The following is a 20,113-nucleotide window of genomic DNA, read 5'->3' as shown; positions in this document are numbered from 1 at the left end:
CATTGCACGGGCAGTGCGTGCTGTATAAACACAGTCAGCAACAGTGGTAACATCTCTTGTTTATTTTCTCTTCCTTGTTTGTTATATCTTCCTCCGCATTGCTGGCTCGCCCCTCCCCAGCGGCCCTTATTGTCACCTCGGCTTACACTCACCCCTCCTTTCTCCCCTTTAGGCTGCTTTCGGATGCTTTGTTCGCAGCTTGTCATTTACTTTTGCATTGTGGGCGTATTATGATTATATTTCTTAGGGAAGGGTAGTGCTAGTCCAAGGTACATTGCGCGCTCCCACCTTTCTCTGGCCTCGTCTTAATTTGTCTCTGTAAATAATTAAAATTTAGCATCTGAGGTATTGCGGGTTACCTGTAAATGTGAAGCGATCTAATTTTAGTTTCTGATTTGACGTTTCTGAATTTAAAAGTTTGTTTTCATTTATCTGAACAAACCTTTTACTGGCACAGTTGTAACTGTTCTCACTGTGGATACAATCATGTTTGCAAGCGCTGCTTCTAGTTCGAACCTTTGTAGACAGGGCCTATACTGAGCGTGTTCTTGTGCTAGGGCTTAATTTCAGCCGGGGTTTACCGGTGCGCACATTGGCGTTTAATTCCTGGCGCTTACTCTGGGCATGTTGTAATACATATTACTTAAGGAATATGCTGTTTCCGTTTTTTAACACCCAAAAGTGTAAGTTATCTGTGTTCTGCTTATTATGTTATTCATCCTAGGTGTCTGGGCCACGGCAACATTTGTGCTCTTGTGCTGCCCACACAGGAAGCACACCAGCCCCCTCACTGTAATAGGAGGCAGACCCAGCACCTCTCCCATACTTCTAACAAACAGCTCTACAGTAAACAGTCTGTGTACTGCTTCTTATCACTGCAATCTATCTCCGTTCACTGGCTCCTCACCCGCCCCCTTCACTCCTCTCTAAACATTCCTTCCCATGGCGTTTGGATCTCGGGAGAGAGCAGTGGCACACAGCTGCATTCCTCCCCTGTTGTTGAAGATTTTACCACTAATTAACACAGTGCAGTCGAGGTCGCTTTCACTTTTGTGTCCGCGCTTCTTTTACTGGTGAATTTCATGCCTATCTGTGCTCCTCACATTCACGCATAATAAAGTGTAATTCATAAAGCACATTCGGTACCCCTCACTGTGCAGGTCGCAATAACTGACTTACTTTAATAATTGGGTGGCAATAGAAATATCCAACACTCCAACATGTATCACAGTGAGCTGAGCACGTTGTTATAACTACTTCCCTTTTGACAAACTGCGATACACACTGTGACAAAGGCACACTTCCACGTCTCTCTGGCCTTCTTTTTTTTTGCCTCTGTAAATAATTAACATTGGCACCTGGTGGATTGCGGGTTACCTGTAAATGTGAAGGATGTAAATTCATTTTCTGTTTTCACGTTTCTGAATTTAAAAGTTGTTTTCATTTATCTAAACAAACCTTTAACGGCACAGGTGGAACTGTTCAAACTAATAGATACAATAATGTTTGTAAGCGCTGCTTCTACTTAGAACCTTTGTAGGCAGCGCCCAGAATGAGCGCGTTCTTGGGCTGGGGGCTTAATTTCAGCAGGAGTCTACTGGTGTGACCGTTGGCACTTAATCATTAACACTTGCATTTTGTGTGTATTATGAAACATATTTCTTATTTAATCTTCTGGATACTGTTGGACTGCTGTAGTAGAGGTAAGATGTGTAGCTACCTCAGCAGTTCATAGTCTTCTAGCTGCCATTGGTAGGGCCCATAACTATACCTTTTTATATTGTAGTATGCTACATTTAGTTTGTCTTGATGAAGACACATGAAAAGGTGTTGCAAGGGGTCAAAACGCTTATGCTTCCACTGATACCGTTTGCAAATAATTCTATGCATTGCAGCCTTCACATTGGGTGAAGTCTGTGCCCTTGCAAATAATTTATTGTAGAAGCCAAAAAAGAGACGTTGTTTCTCTTTTTAATTAACTTTCCCCATGCACCTAATACTTGTTCACTTGCACTGTGCTGCGACTTGGAGCACATTTTGATGAACTATAGTTTTTGTGTAGTTGTGACAAATCTATATATAGCTTATTTTGAATTTTATACAAGTGTTTACTCTATATCAATTTTTTCTCAGCACTTCGTCGGAGACCATTTGCTTTCTTGCTCCCTCGTTTGTATACCGCTTCCCACTCACAACCACCAGTATTTTATTTTATTTTTATTAACATGCTTTCCTCACTCACCCTCACTCACCCTCACCCACTCTCACCCTCACCCTCACTCACCCTCACCCTCACTCACCCTCACCCACACTCACCCTCACTCACCCTCAACGCCTCACCCTCAACCCCTCAACCCCTCACCCTCACTCACCCTCAACCCCTCACCCTCACCCACCCTCAACCCTTCACCCTCAACCCACCACTCACCCTCACTCACCCTCACTCACCCTCAACCCCTCAGCCTCGCCCTCACCCTCACTCACCCTCAACCCCTCACCCTCAACCCCTCACCCTCACTCACCCTCAACCCCTCACACTCACTCACCCTCACCCTCACTCACCCTCAACCCCTCACCCTCACCCTCACTCACCCTCACTCACCCTCACTCACCCTCACTCACCCTCACCCACCCTCTCCCACCCTCACTCACCCTCACTCACCCTCACTCACCCTCAACCCCTCACCCTCACTCACCCTCACTCACCCTCACTCACCCTCAACCCCTCACCCTCACCCACCCTCACCCACCCTCACCCTCACTCACCCTCAACCCCTCACCCTCAACCCCTCACCCTCACTCACCCTCAACCCCTCACCCTCACTCACCCTCAACCCCTCACCCTCACTCACCCTCAACCCCTCACCCTCACTCACCCTCAACCCCTCACCCTCACTCACCCTCAACACCTCACCCTCACTCACCCTCAACCCCTCACCCTCACTCACCCTCAACCCCTCACCCTCAACCCCTCACCCTCAACCCCTCACCCACCCTCACAACACATATTGTGTTACAATAGGTGTCACATTTGCGAAAGATAAAACTATCTAGAGATGTAGCATAACGACCAGAGCTGCCATATAAGTCACGTAAATACAAAACATGTTGCATTCCAAATGCTATAGGTGTCACATTCGCAAAAGTTATAACTATTGGCATTGTAAATGACAAAGCCATCAATTTAGCAATTTTAACAACGAAAAAATAAATAAATTATGTCATTTACAAGACCAATAACTACAACTTTTCTAATGCGAAACCTATTGCATTCCAACCCCACTCACACACGCAACGCCACTCACACACGCAACGCCACTCACACACGCAACGCCACTCTCACACGCCACTCATCCACGCAACGCCACTCATCCACGCAACGCCACTCATCCACGCAACGCCACTCATCCACGCAACGCCACTCATCCATTTGCAAAACGAAAAAAGTTAAACTCTTCTATTGCGAGACCTATTGCATTTTCAATGCTTGTTGAATCGTTTTGGCCACCACAAGGTGGAAGGGTATGCTCAGATGTGAGTCCCTTGCTCACTGCACCATCAGGATTCAAGCAAGCCGGGCCGAAGACGGCTGTAATGCCAGAAACCGGTCCCCGGAAGCTTGTTTCCTTTCCAGTAAAGAATTGGCTTGGTGGTTTGGTCTGCCCTGTTCCCATGATGCACTGGGCCAGGGTCAGACTAATTTGCATGTAGCCAGGTTCTGAACTGGGATGGTGCAGTGAGCTAAAAAACGGTGATGGATCAAGCCCTGATCTTTTGACTGGGTAGGAGTGTTCTGCTTAATTCAGATACTCTGTCCATCACCACCCCCTTTTTTAATCGTTTTGGCCACCACAAAGTGGAAGGGTATGCTCAGATGTGAGTCCCTTGCTCACTGCACCATCAGGATTCAAGCAAGCCGGGCCGAAGACGGCTGTAATGCCAGAGACCGGTTCCCGGAAGCTTGTTTCCTTTCCAGTAAAGAATTGGCTTGGTAGTTTGGTCTGCCCTGTTCCCATGATGCACTGGGCCAGGGTCAGACTAATTTGCATGTAGCCAGGTTCTGAACTGGGATGGTGCAGTGAGCTAAAAAACGGTGATGGATCAAGCCCTGATCTTTTGACTGGGTAGGAGTGTTCTGCTTAATTCAGATACTCTGTCCATCACCACCCCCTTTTTGAATCGTTTTGTCCACCACAAGGTGGAAGGGTATGCTCAGATGTGAGTCCCTTGCTCACTGCACCATCAGGATTCAAGCAAGCCGGGCCGAAGACGGCTGTAATGCCAGAAACCGGTCCCCGGAAGCTTGTTTCCTTTCCAGTAAAGAATTGGCTTGGTAGTTTGGTCTGCCCTGTTCCCATGATGCACTGGGCCAGGGTCAGACTAATTTGCATGTAGCCAGGTTCTGAACTGGGATGGTGCAGTGAGCTAAAAAATGGTGATAGATCAAGCCCTGATCTTCTGACTGGGTAGGAGTGTTTTGCTTAATTCAGATACTCTGTCCATCACCATCCCCTTTTTGAATCGTTTTGGCCACCACAAGGTGGAAGGGTATGCTCAGATGTGAGTCCCTTGCTCACTGCACCATCAGGATTCAAGCAAGCCGGGCCGAAGACGGCTGTAATGCCAGAAACCGGTCCCCGGAAGCTTGTTTCCTTTCCAGTAAAGAATTGGCTTGGTAGTTTGGTCTGCCCTGTTCCCATGATGCACTGGGCCAGGGTCAGACTAATTTGCATGTAGCCAGGTTCTGAACTGGGATGGTGCAGTGAGCTAAAAAACGGTGATGGATCAAGCCCTGATCTTCTGACTGGGTAGGAGTGTTTTGCTTAATTCAGATACTCTGTCCATCACCACCCCCTTTTTGAATTGTTTTGGCCACCACAAGGTGGAAGGGTATGCTCAGATGTGAGTCCCTTGCTCACTGCACCATCAGGATTCAAGCAAGCCGGGCCGAAGACGGCTGTAATGCCAGAAACCGGTCCCCGGAAGCTTGTTTCCTTTCCAGTAAAGAATTGGCTTGGTAGTTTGGTCTGCCCTGTTCCCATGATGCACTGGGCCAGGGTCAGACTAATTTGCATGTAGCCAGAATCTGAACTGGGATGGTGCAGTGAGCTAAAAAACGGTGATGGATCAAGCCCTGATCTTTTGACTGGGTAGGAGTGTTCTGCTTAATTCAGATACTCTGTCCATCACCACCTCCTTTTTGAATCGTTTTGGCCACCACAAGGTGGAAGGGTATGCTCAGATGTGAGTCCCTTGCTCACTGCACCATCAGGATTCAAGCAAGCCGGGCCGAAGACGGCTGTAATGCCAGAAACCGGTCCCCGTAAGCTTGTTTCCTTTCCAGTAAAGAATTGGCTTGGTAGTTTGGTCTGCCCTGTTCCCATGATACACTGGGCCAGGGTCAGACTAATTTGCATGTAGCCAGGTTCTGAACTGGGATGGTGCAGTGAGCTAAAAAACGGTGATGGATCAAGCCCTGATCTTTTGACTGGGTAGGAGTGTTCTGCTTAATTCAGATACTCTGTCCATCACCACCCCCTTTTTGAATCACCTTCAGCAATAAGCATGCTTGGTTTTTAAGAACCAGCTTATTTTGGAAGAAGGAAGTGCATGGGGTTACGGAAAGTGCCTGCAATGTGCTAACCCTCAAGGCAGATGTGATCGCCAAAAGTAAGACAGTTTTGATGGTCAGCAGTCTTAGAGTCCAGCTGTGCATCAGTTTAAATGGTGAGCACATGAGGAGGGTGAGGATTAAATTCAGGTTCCACTGGCGCATGATGAAGGGTGTAGGGGGAAACATGCTGTGAACCTTTGAGGAAATGAGTCACATCAGATGACTTGAACAGAGAATGTTGTTCCAGCAATTGCAGAAAGGTGGGAAGGGTGAAATGGTACACCTTAATCGTACCTAATGCAAAGCCTTGCTGGGTTAAGGATTGAACAAACAGCAGAACTTCAGATAAGGGTGCAGACAAGGGATCAACATATTTGGTTACACACCAAGCCACAAACTTGTCCTATCAGCAGACATAAATTGTTTTTGTGGAGGGATGCCTAACTGCCAAGGTGACACCAAACGCTCCGGGAAGAAGGTCAAACACTCTCAACTGTCACCGCTCAATCTCCACACATGTAGTTGGACAGTGGGCAGGTTCGGGTGCAGAAAACTGGATTGCTGTTGCGACAGGAGATCCTCCCCAATGAACAGCCTTATTAGAGGACAGATACTCGTGCTCAGGAGTTCGGGTACCACCCGCTCAACTTGTTGCAATACCACATGGTGGTGGTGTTTTCTGTGAAGACCTGAACTAGCCTTCCTTTTATTGAAGGAAGAAAGGCTTCCAATGCCAAGCAAACAGCCCTCAATTCTAGCGGAATGATGTGAAGCTGAGGCTCCACCGGAGACCAGAGTTCCCTGATCTACGCCTCTCCGAGATGGCCACCCCAACCCAGAAGTGACACACCTGTCACCACTGTGAGCTCTGAGTGGGGAAGGGAAAGGAGTATGCCACTGACCTAATCGTGGTCTGTGAGCCACCACTGGAGATCTTTTGCAGTTCCCTCTGATATCTGAACCACATTAGAGAGATTCCCCTGATGCTGTGCCCACTGGCTCTTCAAATCCCACTGCAGAGCCTGCATATGCCAACTGGCATATTTTACCCACAGGATGCAAGAAGCAATGAGGCCCAGCAGCCTCAGAGTCAGTCTCACCAAAATCCAGGATAGAGGCTAAAACAATGGACTCATAGCCTGAATACCCTGGACTTGCCGTTTGGAAGAATAGGCCCAAAACTGTACAAAACTGTACTGTCGCCTGAATAGCTCTGATGAAAGGGAGCATCTACATTAGAGTCAGATAAGGCTTCAGCACATTTATAGTGAACCACAGCAAATGCGGAAGGTTCACTGTAGTCCGAAGGTGGGAGGCAACTGTCTGGGGCGATCCACAGCCAGTCTTCGAGGTAGAGGAATACTGTAACTCCTAACCTCTTCAGATATGCTGCAACTACAGCCATTACCTTGGAGAAACACCTATGTGGTGCTGGTGAGGACAAAGAGGAGCACAGCGATTTGAAAGTGCTTGTGGTCCACCATGAACCGCTGATACAGTCTATGGACAGGTAGGATGAGGATATGGAAGTAAGCACCCGTGTAAGCCCAACGCTGCCATATAGTCTCCAGGGTCAAGGGCAGATAAGACCTGATCCAAGGTGAGCATCTTGAATGTTTCCTTCTTCAGGATGTAGTTGAGAGGATGTTGATCTGCTATTGGTTCAAGGCTACCATTCTTCTTTAACATCAGAAAGTTGTGGGAATAGCAACCCCGACATACTTCTGATGCCAGTACCCTCTTGATGGCTCCTTTGGGCCAAAAGAGCCAAAACTTCCTGTTGCAACAGAAAGAGGTAGTCCTCCATCAGCTGATCAGTGGTAAGGGTGGTGGGGTCTGTTGGAATAGGAGTGCATAGCCTGCTGGATGAATTGAAGTACCTACTTGTCTGAAGTTAATTCCCACTAATTGGTGCAGGCAGCATAGAATCCTGCCATCAATCGGTTGCCCTTGGGGGAAGAAGGGAAAACTAAAGAGGCTTTTGAGTTGTGGTTGCCGAGGGGAAGGAGAGCGATTAGGTCGACCTCTGACTCTGGTTTACCTAGTCGTATGGGAGACGCGTACACAGCCACAAAAGCAGTGCAATGCCTGCAGCTCATGGTGGCTGAAGGGAAATGGACGCAGCTGATGGCTCCTGCCATAGTCATGGAAGGGGCGGAAGGCGGATTAGAGCTCTTGCACGCCCATGATGAGCGTCAATGACTTAGCAGTGGCCTTACTGTCTTTGAATCATTCCGGAGAAGGATCCTCCTTGTTGCCGAAATGGCAAGTGTCATCGAAAGGCATGTCAATAAGGGATGTCTTGACAACCCCCGAAAAGCCAGTAGTCCTCATCCAGGCATCACATTGAAGCACAACTATCGAAGCAATGGCTCTTCCCAGCGAGTCTGTTGTATCCAATCCGCATCTGATCATGAACTTTGCTGCATCTTTCCCATCAGCGATAGCTTGGGAGAGTATGATCCGAGCCTCATCCGTGACCATGGGCAGGCCATGCGCAACTGAATACCACACCTTGTGGAAAGAATTGTCCAAGAGCATAAGGTGTTTACAGACTGCAGTGCCAGGTTGGTGGAAGAGAAAATTCTCCTACCAAAGGTTTCAGCCTCTTGGCTGCCACAGTGGTGTGGCAGGGAATTCACCAGGATTTATCCTGGAGGCTGAGGCCTGGATCTCCAGGCTCACAGAAGTGGGGTGCTGGGAGAAGAAGGCTGGATCCCAGGAAGAGGGACGAAATCGGTGAAATTTCGTCCTGTGTACAGGAGTGCTTGTGCAGGGCTTGGCACTGGCCATGAGCAGGACACTTGTGAGGGCTCATTAAAGGGTAATAAGGGTTCTGAGAAGGATAACCCAGGCGTAAGCACCTCTGTCAAGACGGCAGCATCAGGTCCAGGACCTCAGCAGCCCTCTGGCTACCATTGAGAAAAAGCGCCTCCCTCCTTGCCACCGTAGGAGGACAGGAGGAGAGTGTCTGGTGAGGTGTTCAGACCACTGGCATCAGCCAAGTCCTCGCACCAGGTGTCATCGTCCATGGACTGCTAGCATGTCAAAATAAGCCATAGGGATCCTCAGACCCCCTCCATTCGCGTTCCTCAGTTGGCCCATCAAGGAAAGAGAGCTTCATCTCCAATTCAGGCTGTGTGGGCCGGGTTGGTGCTGGAGCCAACATCACATGACGCTGGTCCGGATCTGTATCGGACTCCATGGGTGTTGGTGGCGCTCGGACAGCACTGCTGAAACAGTCCCTGGAGAAGGTCGCGAAGCAGTGGTCGAGCCGGTCCAGCTCCACCAAGGGATCCTGAGGGGCCGACTGTCGCTAAGGGCGAAACAGCCAGGAAAGCTCCAGTCCAAGACCCTCCTGAACTTGTGGGGCCTAAAGGCACATCAGAGGGGTTCAGCCACCCAACGATGAGGCTAATAGCCTTATAAGATTCATGGAGTTGGGCGGGGGTTGCTTTGGCTCCGTGAAACTCAGGGAAGAGCATAGCAGATCCAGTGTCAGACCCTGGGCAGAAACAACCTGTTAGCGGGGCCTCGATTTGTGGCGTTGTTCCATGGTTTCGATCGAATGCTGGGAGCGAAGTTGAAAAGTCAAAGAGCCCTTCAACTCCTTTTTATAAAACTTATCAGAATTAGTTTGCGATCGCAATGACGATTGACATGAGCAACTCCAGGAGCAGTCCTTAAACCTTCCTCACTAACGGGAACTGGAGCGGCACAGAGTCGCATGGCGACCAGCCAAGAGTTTCATGGCCAACTCATGAAGTGCCTTCGGATCACCTCTAGAAGGAACTGCGGTCAGTGCTCTAGGGTTGTGCCCATGTAGGCACTGCGCACATCACTTCCAGTGTGAATGATGCCTATAATGCCATGCAGAGTCGAATTACGCCAGCTACCGGCACGCAGAGGGAATGTAAAACAAAATCCAGATCCAAACTGACACCTGGGCAATATTCAAGGTAAGGAATCTGCGGCAAGAAGGCTCTGTCAGATGAACACTCTTTGAAGTTTACTGAAGAGCCTGGCTCTACTTTGTCCCACCCAGCTCATAGAAATGCAGCAATCCACAAATCTGTATGGGGCCTTCCTCTACCTCCTCATGCTCCCTAAGTCAGCCCTGGGTCTCCAAAATGGAACTCACAACCTGCCATATATTATACCATTCACAGGGGCACAACACACACCCAGCACATGCAAACAACACAAAAGCACTGCCCACCACTAAAGTTTATGTTGATGAAGGCCAAGGCTATGTTAAGCCCACAGCAGTGGAACTTTACATGAATGAGCCCGTAGGCGTCCCTCCAGTGACATAAGAACAAAAGGGCTTGTTCACTCCTACTACTGCCACCACGGCCCTTGTGCTGCTTAACTTTTAGCAAAAACAGTAGCCTTTCACCACTATGGGGGTAGTGCTTTGGGCGCCCCTCCTGGTCCAAAAGAGGCTGCAATCCATGAAAGAGGCCTATATCATAGCACACACACATGATCCGTGTTCACCCATGCCAACAAAAATCAGTACCAGGGATCCAGGCATCATAGCAGCTGGGGCACTCAGGGCACCATGAGAAGGACCGTTCCGCTGCAACAGCGTGTGAGCTACTGAAATGTTTGTGTATCAAATTTATTCAATTAATTGAGGAGGCCATCTTCTGTATGTGTCGGACACAGGGGGTTGAAGCAGAGCTGGTGATTGTGAGGGCACAGAAACTCAAGATGTTATCTGGTAGATTGTTGTGACCAGCAGATTCTCAACAGACATTGCTATTTCTTTTGTATTATGAACAAAATACCTGTTTGACAGTCAATTTCTGAAGAACAAAAAATGCAGACCAGACCAACAGGATATGCCCGCCAGGCTGGCACCGACAATTTCGTCGAAATTGCTCCACCTGTGTTCGCGGAAACACCTTTTGGGAAAATTCCTCCTGACATAACGCAAAAGTTTAAATATGGTGATGAAATGACAGAGGCAGTACATCTGCTGCACCAGTAGCTTGACAACCAGCCCGCCACTGGCCAAATGAAGCCCCGTAATGTCTATAGCACAGTTGGCCTGAATACATTATGTAGTTTAAGCCCTACACTAAAGGAGAAAACCTAATAAAAAAAATAAAAAAATAATTCCTCTCACCTTCTCTTTAACCATGAGTGCAAGACTTGGGTAAAGAACAAAGCTACCTAGCTGCCATGTCTGCTAACTCTGGTGAAGTTAAGCTCATTTTCTCTAATGTTCACTCAAATAGTAAACACCTCTGAGCGGTATCAGTAGCATGTGAGGTTAAGTAAGCAGAGTTTTAAAAGATTCAACCACAATCACAATTGACTTTACTGAGACCTTGAATACACAGGTGTCAGGTAATGTCATCGTGATGGGGTAGGCTTTATGCCCCTCTGTTGTTCCCCTTCAAGTTGTAAACCTAGCAGAACTTGGCACTTCTTTCCTCTTGTCACTATTTTTAATATTTTTTTATCTTATGAATGGTGCTGAAGAATAAATCGACTGCCTGTTGCCTTGTCTATGACTAGCATTGTGATCTTGCGCTGCACACCACAGTAGAACAGCACTAGGCGAATAGACATATCTGCATTATACATCATATGAAAACCATGTCATCTGTAAATTCCTACCTGATCTGAATTCCAGCTACTCGAGTTGATGCTGAAAGCTTTCATTATGTTGTCAAATAAATGAAAGAGCTCCGTGGCGGCTGGGGCAGCCTGGTCCCACAGACTGCTGTTCAGGGTCAGCGCCTTTGTCAGCTGCTTAGATAGGGAAAGGAGGGTCTGGCTGCTTTCAACCTTGCAAACAAATACAAAATGTGGTGCATTATAACATAGTCAGGGCACAGATTTACTAGTACTGTGACAGGACTTGCCTACTATACAAAATGCAGTATTGTATAGCTTTGCATCATCTCATGCTTCTATGAGAAAAGAAACACAGAAAACTAAATCTTCTGTTGCAGAAATGGCAAACCTCATTGTCATTCAAAATTCATCTTGACCGTGCGTACTCTGAGGTCTACAACACCTTGATACAGGGAATTCTTCAAACAGGACATAAGGCCTCTTTGGTGACCAACTGCCTTCTACAGACACCGAGTTCTTCAGATGGATACCTCCAAATCACAAGATCTGCCATGGACTGGCAGAACGTCCCAACGATACATCTTATCCCCATGATCAGCAACATCTACATAGAGCGTCTGTGTTCTCCTAGGCAATCACTGAATTTAGAGTCACCAGTATGCTGAGGACACACGACACCATCTGCAAATCTCAATAAGTTAAATATGAGTCATCCCAAAGGATGACTGACCCTCACCCAGGCCTGGATATATTGAGTGCCAGCCTCAAACAGAAACTGTCAAACACCAAAGTTATACGTGTAGTCAAAAGCATCAAAAAAGGCCCCGTTCCAGAATTGTCTTTCTGAAAGGAAATAGAATGGACTGACAATCAATTTTCGCAAATGACCTGTGACTTGCATCGATCATCAACATGGACCTCTATAACTCACATCACCAAGAAAACGTAGACTGTCTAGTGCCAAGAGCCTACTCATTGGCATCTCTGAATTTTGACATGAAAGCTGCTTCGAAAGTCTAAAGAAGAATGACTGCATTGCAGCCCTTTAGACCAATTCTGATGGACATGCTCTGGATGTCTAGACAGACGCTCATTATATTTAGAGCCTAGTGTTTCACCTTCAAGCAGGTAGCAACTAACGCACAACCTTACCTGAAAGAATAATTTCTATCACTGGTGGCATTACAAAACACAAAATAATGATATAATCAGAATCAGAATAGAAATCAAAAAGTGTAGTGAAGGAAAGACAAAAAGACAAGCCTTTTTCCCCTCTAAGCTCCCCCATCTAAAACCACAATTAGACACAGATCGTAATTAGCATACACTCTCCCAGTGTTCAGGTGACACTTCGTTCTCCACCAACAATGTACCGCTCAGGTTCTCCTGCCCCAGTCCGAAATGTGCAGTTCTCGCTTTCTTCCATTGCTCCTCTGAAACCATCCATGTTAGCTTGAAATATTGCCACCACCTCAAAGTATACTACACTCTATTCCAATGGTTCTTACGATTTTGACATCTATGGACCCTCACTTAATCATTACTGGAATTTAGGGACCCTACTGAATCATTATTGTAATCCAGGGACCCTCACTGAGTCATGAATGGAAGCCAGGAACCGCAGCTTAAGCAATAGAACTGTAAAAAAAAATACACAAAAATACAGAAACAAGCAATCATTGAACAAGCATTCATTGAACAAATACACAAATTATGAAATATTTCATTAAATTCAAAAGCAAATATAAAACTTCTAAATGTTCGTTTTAATGGTAAGATAGGAGCTTTTCTAAATTCAATGCATGAAACCTATCATTCATACTATATATTCTGTTTGAGGCATTTGCACTGCTTCCACAAATCTGAGGACACTAACTTAATTTTTAGCCTCCAGTTTGAAATTCCTTCACATTTGCGGAAAATTTGCAATTTTACATTTTGCTCCTTTATTTATATTCACTTTAGTAATCTGGGTTCCCCGGACCACATGTTAAGAACCACTGCTCTATAGCATCCTAGGAGGGTGTGTACCCTACAAGCCTCAATGCATGCTTAATTAGAACACCGTTTTTAGGTCGAGCCTATTGGCAGTGCGCATGCGCATCTTGCTCTGCGAGGCATGCTGTATTGGAGTATGTACTGGAAGCCTCGCCCACTCTCCGCCCATATTTGTAATTGTCTTGTGTCATTGTCCTTCGTAAATGCGGGCTTCTGATTTGTAAATAGACTTGTTAGTCCCTCCTTGGTACTGCCTTGTCTGCATTTATTACCTCCCATAACGACTGAACCTATTACCGATCTTGCCCGGACTTCAAAATCACAGGATACCAGGGAAGGCCCAAACCAACAATTTTGGAGGCATAAAAGAGGCAATAACAAGAACTAAGATCAGATTATTAAGTTGGACCGTGGCTGGGCTCAAATCGACTTTAGCCAACAAAGAAGCCATGGAATTCCTCAAAACAGGAGACATTTTATGCTTGCAGGAAACATGGACGATAACACCAAGTTCTATTAAAGATTTTCAGGCGACCCACACACTGGCCAACAAGAAAAACATCTTTGGAAAACCGATTGGTGGGGCTTCAATCTTTGTAAAACGAAACCTGCAAGTATGAATCAAGGAATGGTCCACGTACTCACCCGACGTTCAGATCATAAACATAAAAGGAATTGGATTAGAGGGCATCCCGACCCCAATCTCAGTAATTAACCTCTATGTCAATCCAAACAAAAAGGTAAAAACTGCAAACACCAGGATGATCACCGGACTGATTAGAGAATATCTCTATGAGAACCCAGGGCATGAATGCATTATTACCGGGGATTTTAACATGAGAGATCTGTGCTGCCCGGAACATAGCCAAGGGGATAGTGGGCGGAATATTATGGAATCCTGCGTAAACAAATGTAACCTGGAGTCTGTGAACCAAGTAGGGCAGCCAAATAGGAAACTACAACATACATTTGAAAATATCTCCACGTTAGACTACATCTTCCAGAGCAAGAACCTACTGAAAAGGATTGAGGAATATAAGGTGCCACACACATTGTAAGCGATCATCATACATTATCCATCCTCATCAATATAAGCACCGTGATGCATGAGGAACACCTAACTGCTGGTAAAATGCAATCAATGAACCAGCATCGATAAAACGAATCAAAAGGGGACCCCTAAGCCGGGCCAGATACAACAAGTGGAAATAGGCTATAAGACAACTGGCCCTCAGAAAAGTTGGCCAGAAATCATGGCCTCGCTATTAAAGTTTTTCTGGCAGGAAGGCGACCCACACATAAAGGCAAAAGTACTAGAAATGGCCCAATCTATCTCCTCGACAACAAAGAATTAAGAGAGAGTAAAAAGAGGTGCCACCTGGCAAAGCTAGAGTACAGGAGAGAAAACTTTCCACAAAGGGAAAGAATCTTGAAAACATTTAGAAAACTGCATAAAAAAACTGTGAACCAAACCAACACAGAGGAAAAATGGAAACACATTTTTGCCATGTTAGCACCCAATAAGAACGGGGAGTTTTGCAGTTATGTTAGCGGTCTAAACGGTGGAGGCCACATAGATAATGCTGTACCTGCCAAAAAATGGCCAGCCCACGCAACATGGCTATTTGTCCACCAAGACAAATCCATGGCAAACACTTTAGAGGTAGAAGGCAATTACCCCGAAGAGAATGAGGCAGAGCACCTTGCCCCAAAAGAAATCCTAACTACCCTCAGGAGAATCAGGAAGGATGGGGCTCTCAGCCGAATGGGTTATCAGGCAGCATATTTAATGAAGATCGAGATATTTGGGCCCCTTACATGCATAGCCTGTTTAGCCAATGCTACAATGACTCAGTACTACCGGACTCATGGAAAGATTGCATCTTGAATCCCATTTATCAACAAAAAGAGGAAGCTTCTCAGCCCGAGAAATACAGACTGATTGCATTGTTGGAAGTTGAGGGGAAGGCATTTGCAAAAGTGCTCCTGAAAGAGTTAAAGGTATGAATAACAAAAAATCAAATCATACCACAATACCAGACAGGATTTCGTCCAAATGCATCTACACTGGACAATGCCAGTGCGCTTTCATACCTGGCAACCAAGGCCACAGAGGTCGCAACCCATCCACTATATGCATGCTTTGTCGACTATAGTGCCGCCTTTGACAGCATCAACCGTAACATACTGTGGGCAAAACTTGCAACGTGACGTATTCCGAGAAAACTCCTGGCAGCCATCATGTCACTTCACACCGGCACTTGGGTTCGCACTAAGCTCACACAGACATGTGGAACAGCTAAGATCTACACAAATAAAGGGCTAAAACACAGCTGTGTGATCGCACCCACACTGTTTAATGTATACACTGTGGATCTGAGAGAGGCACTCCTTAAAGCAAACATCTTCCCCCTCAAACTGGGCCATGCAGTATGCGGATGACTTTGTTCTACTGGATCAAACTAGAATAGGCATGAAATGGACATGGGAGACATTACACCTTTATAATATGGAAAACAAACTTCAAGCCCACGCAAGAAAAACAAAGGTGCTGGTTTTTGGCCACAAACCAAAGCCAAAGCACTTGAGGCCAAAGCGGCCAAGGTCACACCTGCTTTATGCAAATTAAATCATAAACTTCTAAGCCACTCAACGGAGGGCTTCGACGAGTAATGCAAGCAAAGCTAATTCAAACATTGAGCTATGGCCATCTCGCCTTTCCTGGCCTGCTTACGGATAAATTGGAGCGCCTGCACACCATGGCTTTCAGAAAGGTTTTTAAGCTTCTATACTCAACAAGGTGCACACTGATCTGCCTGGAGTTCAATATCCTAACAATGGGTATTGAATGTAAAAAAATATAGTTAAATGTTATCAATGCGTGATCAAGGCAGGCCCTGGCACAATCAGGGAAGCATTACAAATAGTTTTTACTGATAACACTAGTCGCTGGGCAAGGTATCTCTTGATGGCCAACAAGACATTGGGTCTGCCAGCTGATCTCTTAATAGACATACCCTTAGCAATGGCCGGCCTAAAAAGCCTGTTAAGAAAGCAGGGCAAGAACACTTCAAGGCAACAGGATCTCGAACGGATTAGATATATCCCTGGAGTAGAGGGCCTCGTCTATTCACACGAAGCCACCCATGTCAACCATACCTGAAGGCAGCATTGGGAAGGCAAGCCCTAAAGAACATTCTGAGAACTAGGCTCCTAACATTACCAAGACAGGACTACAGGGCTCACTGAAAAAACACACCGCCAAGAAGTAGTGGATGTTGCCTGTGCCAATACCACATAGAATCTGCTGAGCACATCATCTGTGGCTGCCCAGTTCTGTTGGGCCCGAGGCGACTATATATAAGAACTATGGTCCTTTAAAATGGCATAAGAACATGCAAGGAGGCTCTAATGTTCATCTACACCACCACAGTGCCGGTGGAGCTCACATGAATTGGGAAGTTAAATGCGGCAGCCAGAAGGACTCTACTATTAACGCAAGAACTGATGAAGAAAGTAAAATAATACATGAGCCACCGATAATCTACCATGGCAGTAACATTGGCATCATGATTCTATACTCCGTCCACCTGCCTTATTACTTTTTTCACCCATATTGTGTAGTTTACTTTGGGCGGAGCACTCTCTCTTAATTTATCCCACATGCCTGCCTACGCATACAATATTCACATACATGCCTCTACGAAACTTTATTGCACGCTCACGCACCTAAGCCTCTCAGTTCTACCCGATGATGCCCCTTCATTTTTCTTTTACGTTTTTTCGCAGTTTTTTTATGGTTCACACATTTTTCATCCCATACTTCTGCCCACGTACATAGTAATTACACTCATGCCTGTATGACACCTTATTGCACGACCACGTACCCATGCCTTTCAGTCTTGCTCAGTGAAGTCCCCTCACTTCTCTGCTGCATTTTCAGACGTTCTTAAAAAATGTTGGGTCATTCATGTTTGGTTTTTTTAACAACATATTTTATTGAGATTTTCACAATAACCACTGGGGCAAAAGCCCACATAATCCACTTGATAACAAAATGTTGAAGTGTAAGGTAGCATAGGAGATATCAACACGTACAGTTTATCTACAAACAAAAGAGAACAAACTAAGAACTGTACACAGACTACCCCACACCCCCGGCAATGGCGAGCAAAAATCAATACACACATTAGGCTAAGAAAAAGAAATGGTATATCATAGATTTGGACCCACAAGCTTCTCATGAGACTGTTTCTATGGGGATTGTGAAGGAAGAGGGGGGAGATCAATACCGCGGTAAGCGGCCCACCAAGACCATATCTTTCTATGTTTTAAGGGACAACCCCTCGCTTGGAACACAGCCATCTCCGCACCCATACATTTATCAAGCTGCCATTGTCATTCATGTTTTTAATACATTTTAGACCTTTTAATAATCAAATGTATTTTTTTTTACGATGTAACATGCACTGTATTTGTAAATGATTTTAGGTAATCATACAAAAAAGAATATTTACTTGTTACGTCCCATAACGACTGAACCTTTTACTTGGCTCATTACACTGTCTGCATTATCTAGTGGGTGAGCACTATTTTGTTTATTGACACTGATGGGGGACAATGGCGGTTGCTTTTTCTATTTGCAGCACACCCACACAGGACAATGGTGACCATTTGTTTATAGCGCGCTGTAGGAGAGTAGAGTCTGCTTCGTATGGTCACCCCCACTTTTTGCTTTTGCTTCTCTGGTTTTCGACTTAGATATGGCTGTGGGCCTGCTGATCAGACCCACAGCCCAGATGCACTCTCTCTAAATTTACACCATGTACTCTAGGTACATCCACAATCGGGAGTTGGTTCACCTTATCAGCCCCTGTACAAGTGTACCATAGGTACCCAGGGCATAGGTGCAACCAAGGCCTACCAGGGGCTGCAGCATGTATTATGCCACCCCAGGCTGGCCATCCAAACTGACACAACTGGCTGATCCCTCAGCTGGGGCAAGGTCGTGTAATTACCCCTTGCTTAGGTATAGTATTCCTATATCTACCCTTATATATAGACACACAGTAACCTATAAGTCACTCCTATGGCAGGCCTTAACAATCCTGGAGGCAAAGTGCTTGGTTATGTGTGAGATGGTGTTCTAGCATGAGCTGAGCCTGTCTGCAGCTTTCGGAACCATGTCCTTATAGCTGTTCTATGATATTGCCATACCATATACTCTTAAGTGCATTATAATCCTCGCGGTTAATGCTAACTTTGGTTTGGCTTTATCCAAACATGTTGTGTAAGGTGTCACACGCTTTGGAATACTACCCCCTCGCCAATTCTGGCGACGGGGGTAGCATTCCGCCCTTCTAGAGGGAGAAGACATGTTGTTGCTGACTATCCCGGTTAAAAGTTAACCAGAGCCGCAGCGTCACAAAATGGACGCTGCTGCCACCGACACAAGTCTGACCTCCTGCTGCTGGGAGTCCTTCCAGTCACGGAGGTTTGGACAATAAGTTTCCTGCCTGGGGAGGTGCGAACACCACCCCAGACAGGACTTTGTGTATTGGGACAGGGAGGGCTGAATAGAATGAGACACTGTCTGGAGAACCCTAGGTGCTCCATGCATACCCCGGTTCAAACCGGTTGCTGGGGCACTCCAGCCCCAGCTCTGGCGCGAAACTGGACAAAGGAAAGTGGGTGTAACCACCCCCCTTCCTGGTCCCACCCATAGGAGGGACCTAGAAAGTAATCCAGCCCCTTTTAGTTGTATAAAGGTAGGAGCTGAGTCCTGAGACTTCAGATTAATGCTGACTTGAAACTTGGACACGAAACTCTGGACCTTCGACATTCTGCTGAAGCTGAAGACTGAAGAATCTCCCTTGTGGCCAAGGAGTGACCACCCTGGGCAACCAGGCACCATCCAGCAAATCAACGTCTTGCTTTGTCGACGTTCCCGTCGGAACCCGAGCACAAAGCCTGACAAGACCCAGACTTCCAGACCTCTCTGACCCTCTCTTCACGACTGCAGCATAGCTGAGATCCGTGGAGGCGACGAGACAGGTGGGACCGGACATCTTGGAAAGCCTGCAACTTGCTACCTGTGCAGCTCCTGAGGTACCCTCGAAGCTGTGCACTGGGGATTGAGAAGCCCCGATCCCGAGCTCTATCTGTGACGAAGATCAGCCTCCCACACTCCACGAGTTCTGCGTGGGGCCCTTCTGCTTTTGTTCTGCTCGACACGTTGTCCGGTTGCTGGCCAGTAGCCTCTGTGACGACAACCCTTTTGAACCACCTCGCTGGTCTGGTTGCTCCAGACTGGCCCTTGCTTCCCTGCAAAGATGAGGCACCTCAGACCTTGCTGGTCTGCACCAGAAGCCTTTGTTGACTCCAATCCGGAAGTCGACCCCTCCATCTGCGAGAACCTTCGTGGGACAGCTCGTCTCCAGCACCTGGTCGTCGTTGACGCCTCCTGGTCCCCGTGGCTGCAAAGACAAGCTTCAAGACAGCACCTGATTGCTCCTCGACATCATCTGGTTCCATCCTGATTCCACCCGGTCACTGGCTAGTGACCTAGACTCTGTCCCCTCTGCTTTCAGGTCTTCTACATCTTCGATCCACCCTTGGATTCACCCGGACATCTTCCTCCTGGTCGCCTGCAGCATCTTTCTTCAAGGCACCATAGGATTCAACGACGAAACCCGACACATCTTCACACCTATGCACCCGCCGTCCGTGGGTGAGCTAACGTGAGTACTTCGGTACTCCCAAGGTTATTGACTATCCAAGTGTCTAAGTCTTTAGTGGTTTCCTCCTAGCTAAACCGGAAGTGTCCTAAATCCTTTTCAATCTAACTTCTAAGTTCCCATTGACTTTGCATTGACTCTCGCGTGTGTGTAAAGACACTGCATGCGCCGC

General features: G+C 46.7%; 1 protein-coding gene across 4 annotated transcripts in view; it reads right to left on the bottom strand.

Moving 5' to 3' along the window:
- Positions 1 to 20,113, bottom strand: part of LOC144798682 (polycystin-1-like protein 3) — a 1,031,816-nt gene that overhangs the window by 963,074 nt on the left and 48,629 nt on the right. For all 4 annotated transcript variants that reach the window (XR_013603613.1, XM_078669668.1, XM_078669669.1 and 1 more), the window contains exon 4: positions 11,246 to 11,416. Coding sequence is in view for 3 of the 4 variants with exons in the window: in XM_078669668.1 (XP_078525794.1) it covers positions 11,246 to 11,416 (171 nt within the window). In the remaining variant the exon portion in view is untranslated. The remainder of the gene's footprint in view (positions 1 to 11,245; positions 11,417 to 20,113) is intronic.

Source organism: Lissotriton helveticus, chromosome 12 (assembly GCF_964261635.1).
Source record: "Lissotriton helveticus chromosome 12, aLisHel1.1, whole genome shotgun sequence".
Classification (NCBI taxonomy): Eukaryota; Metazoa; Chordata; class Amphibia; order Caudata; family Salamandridae; genus Lissotriton; species Lissotriton helveticus.
This window is presented reverse-complemented; position numbering and strand designations above follow the sequence as displayed.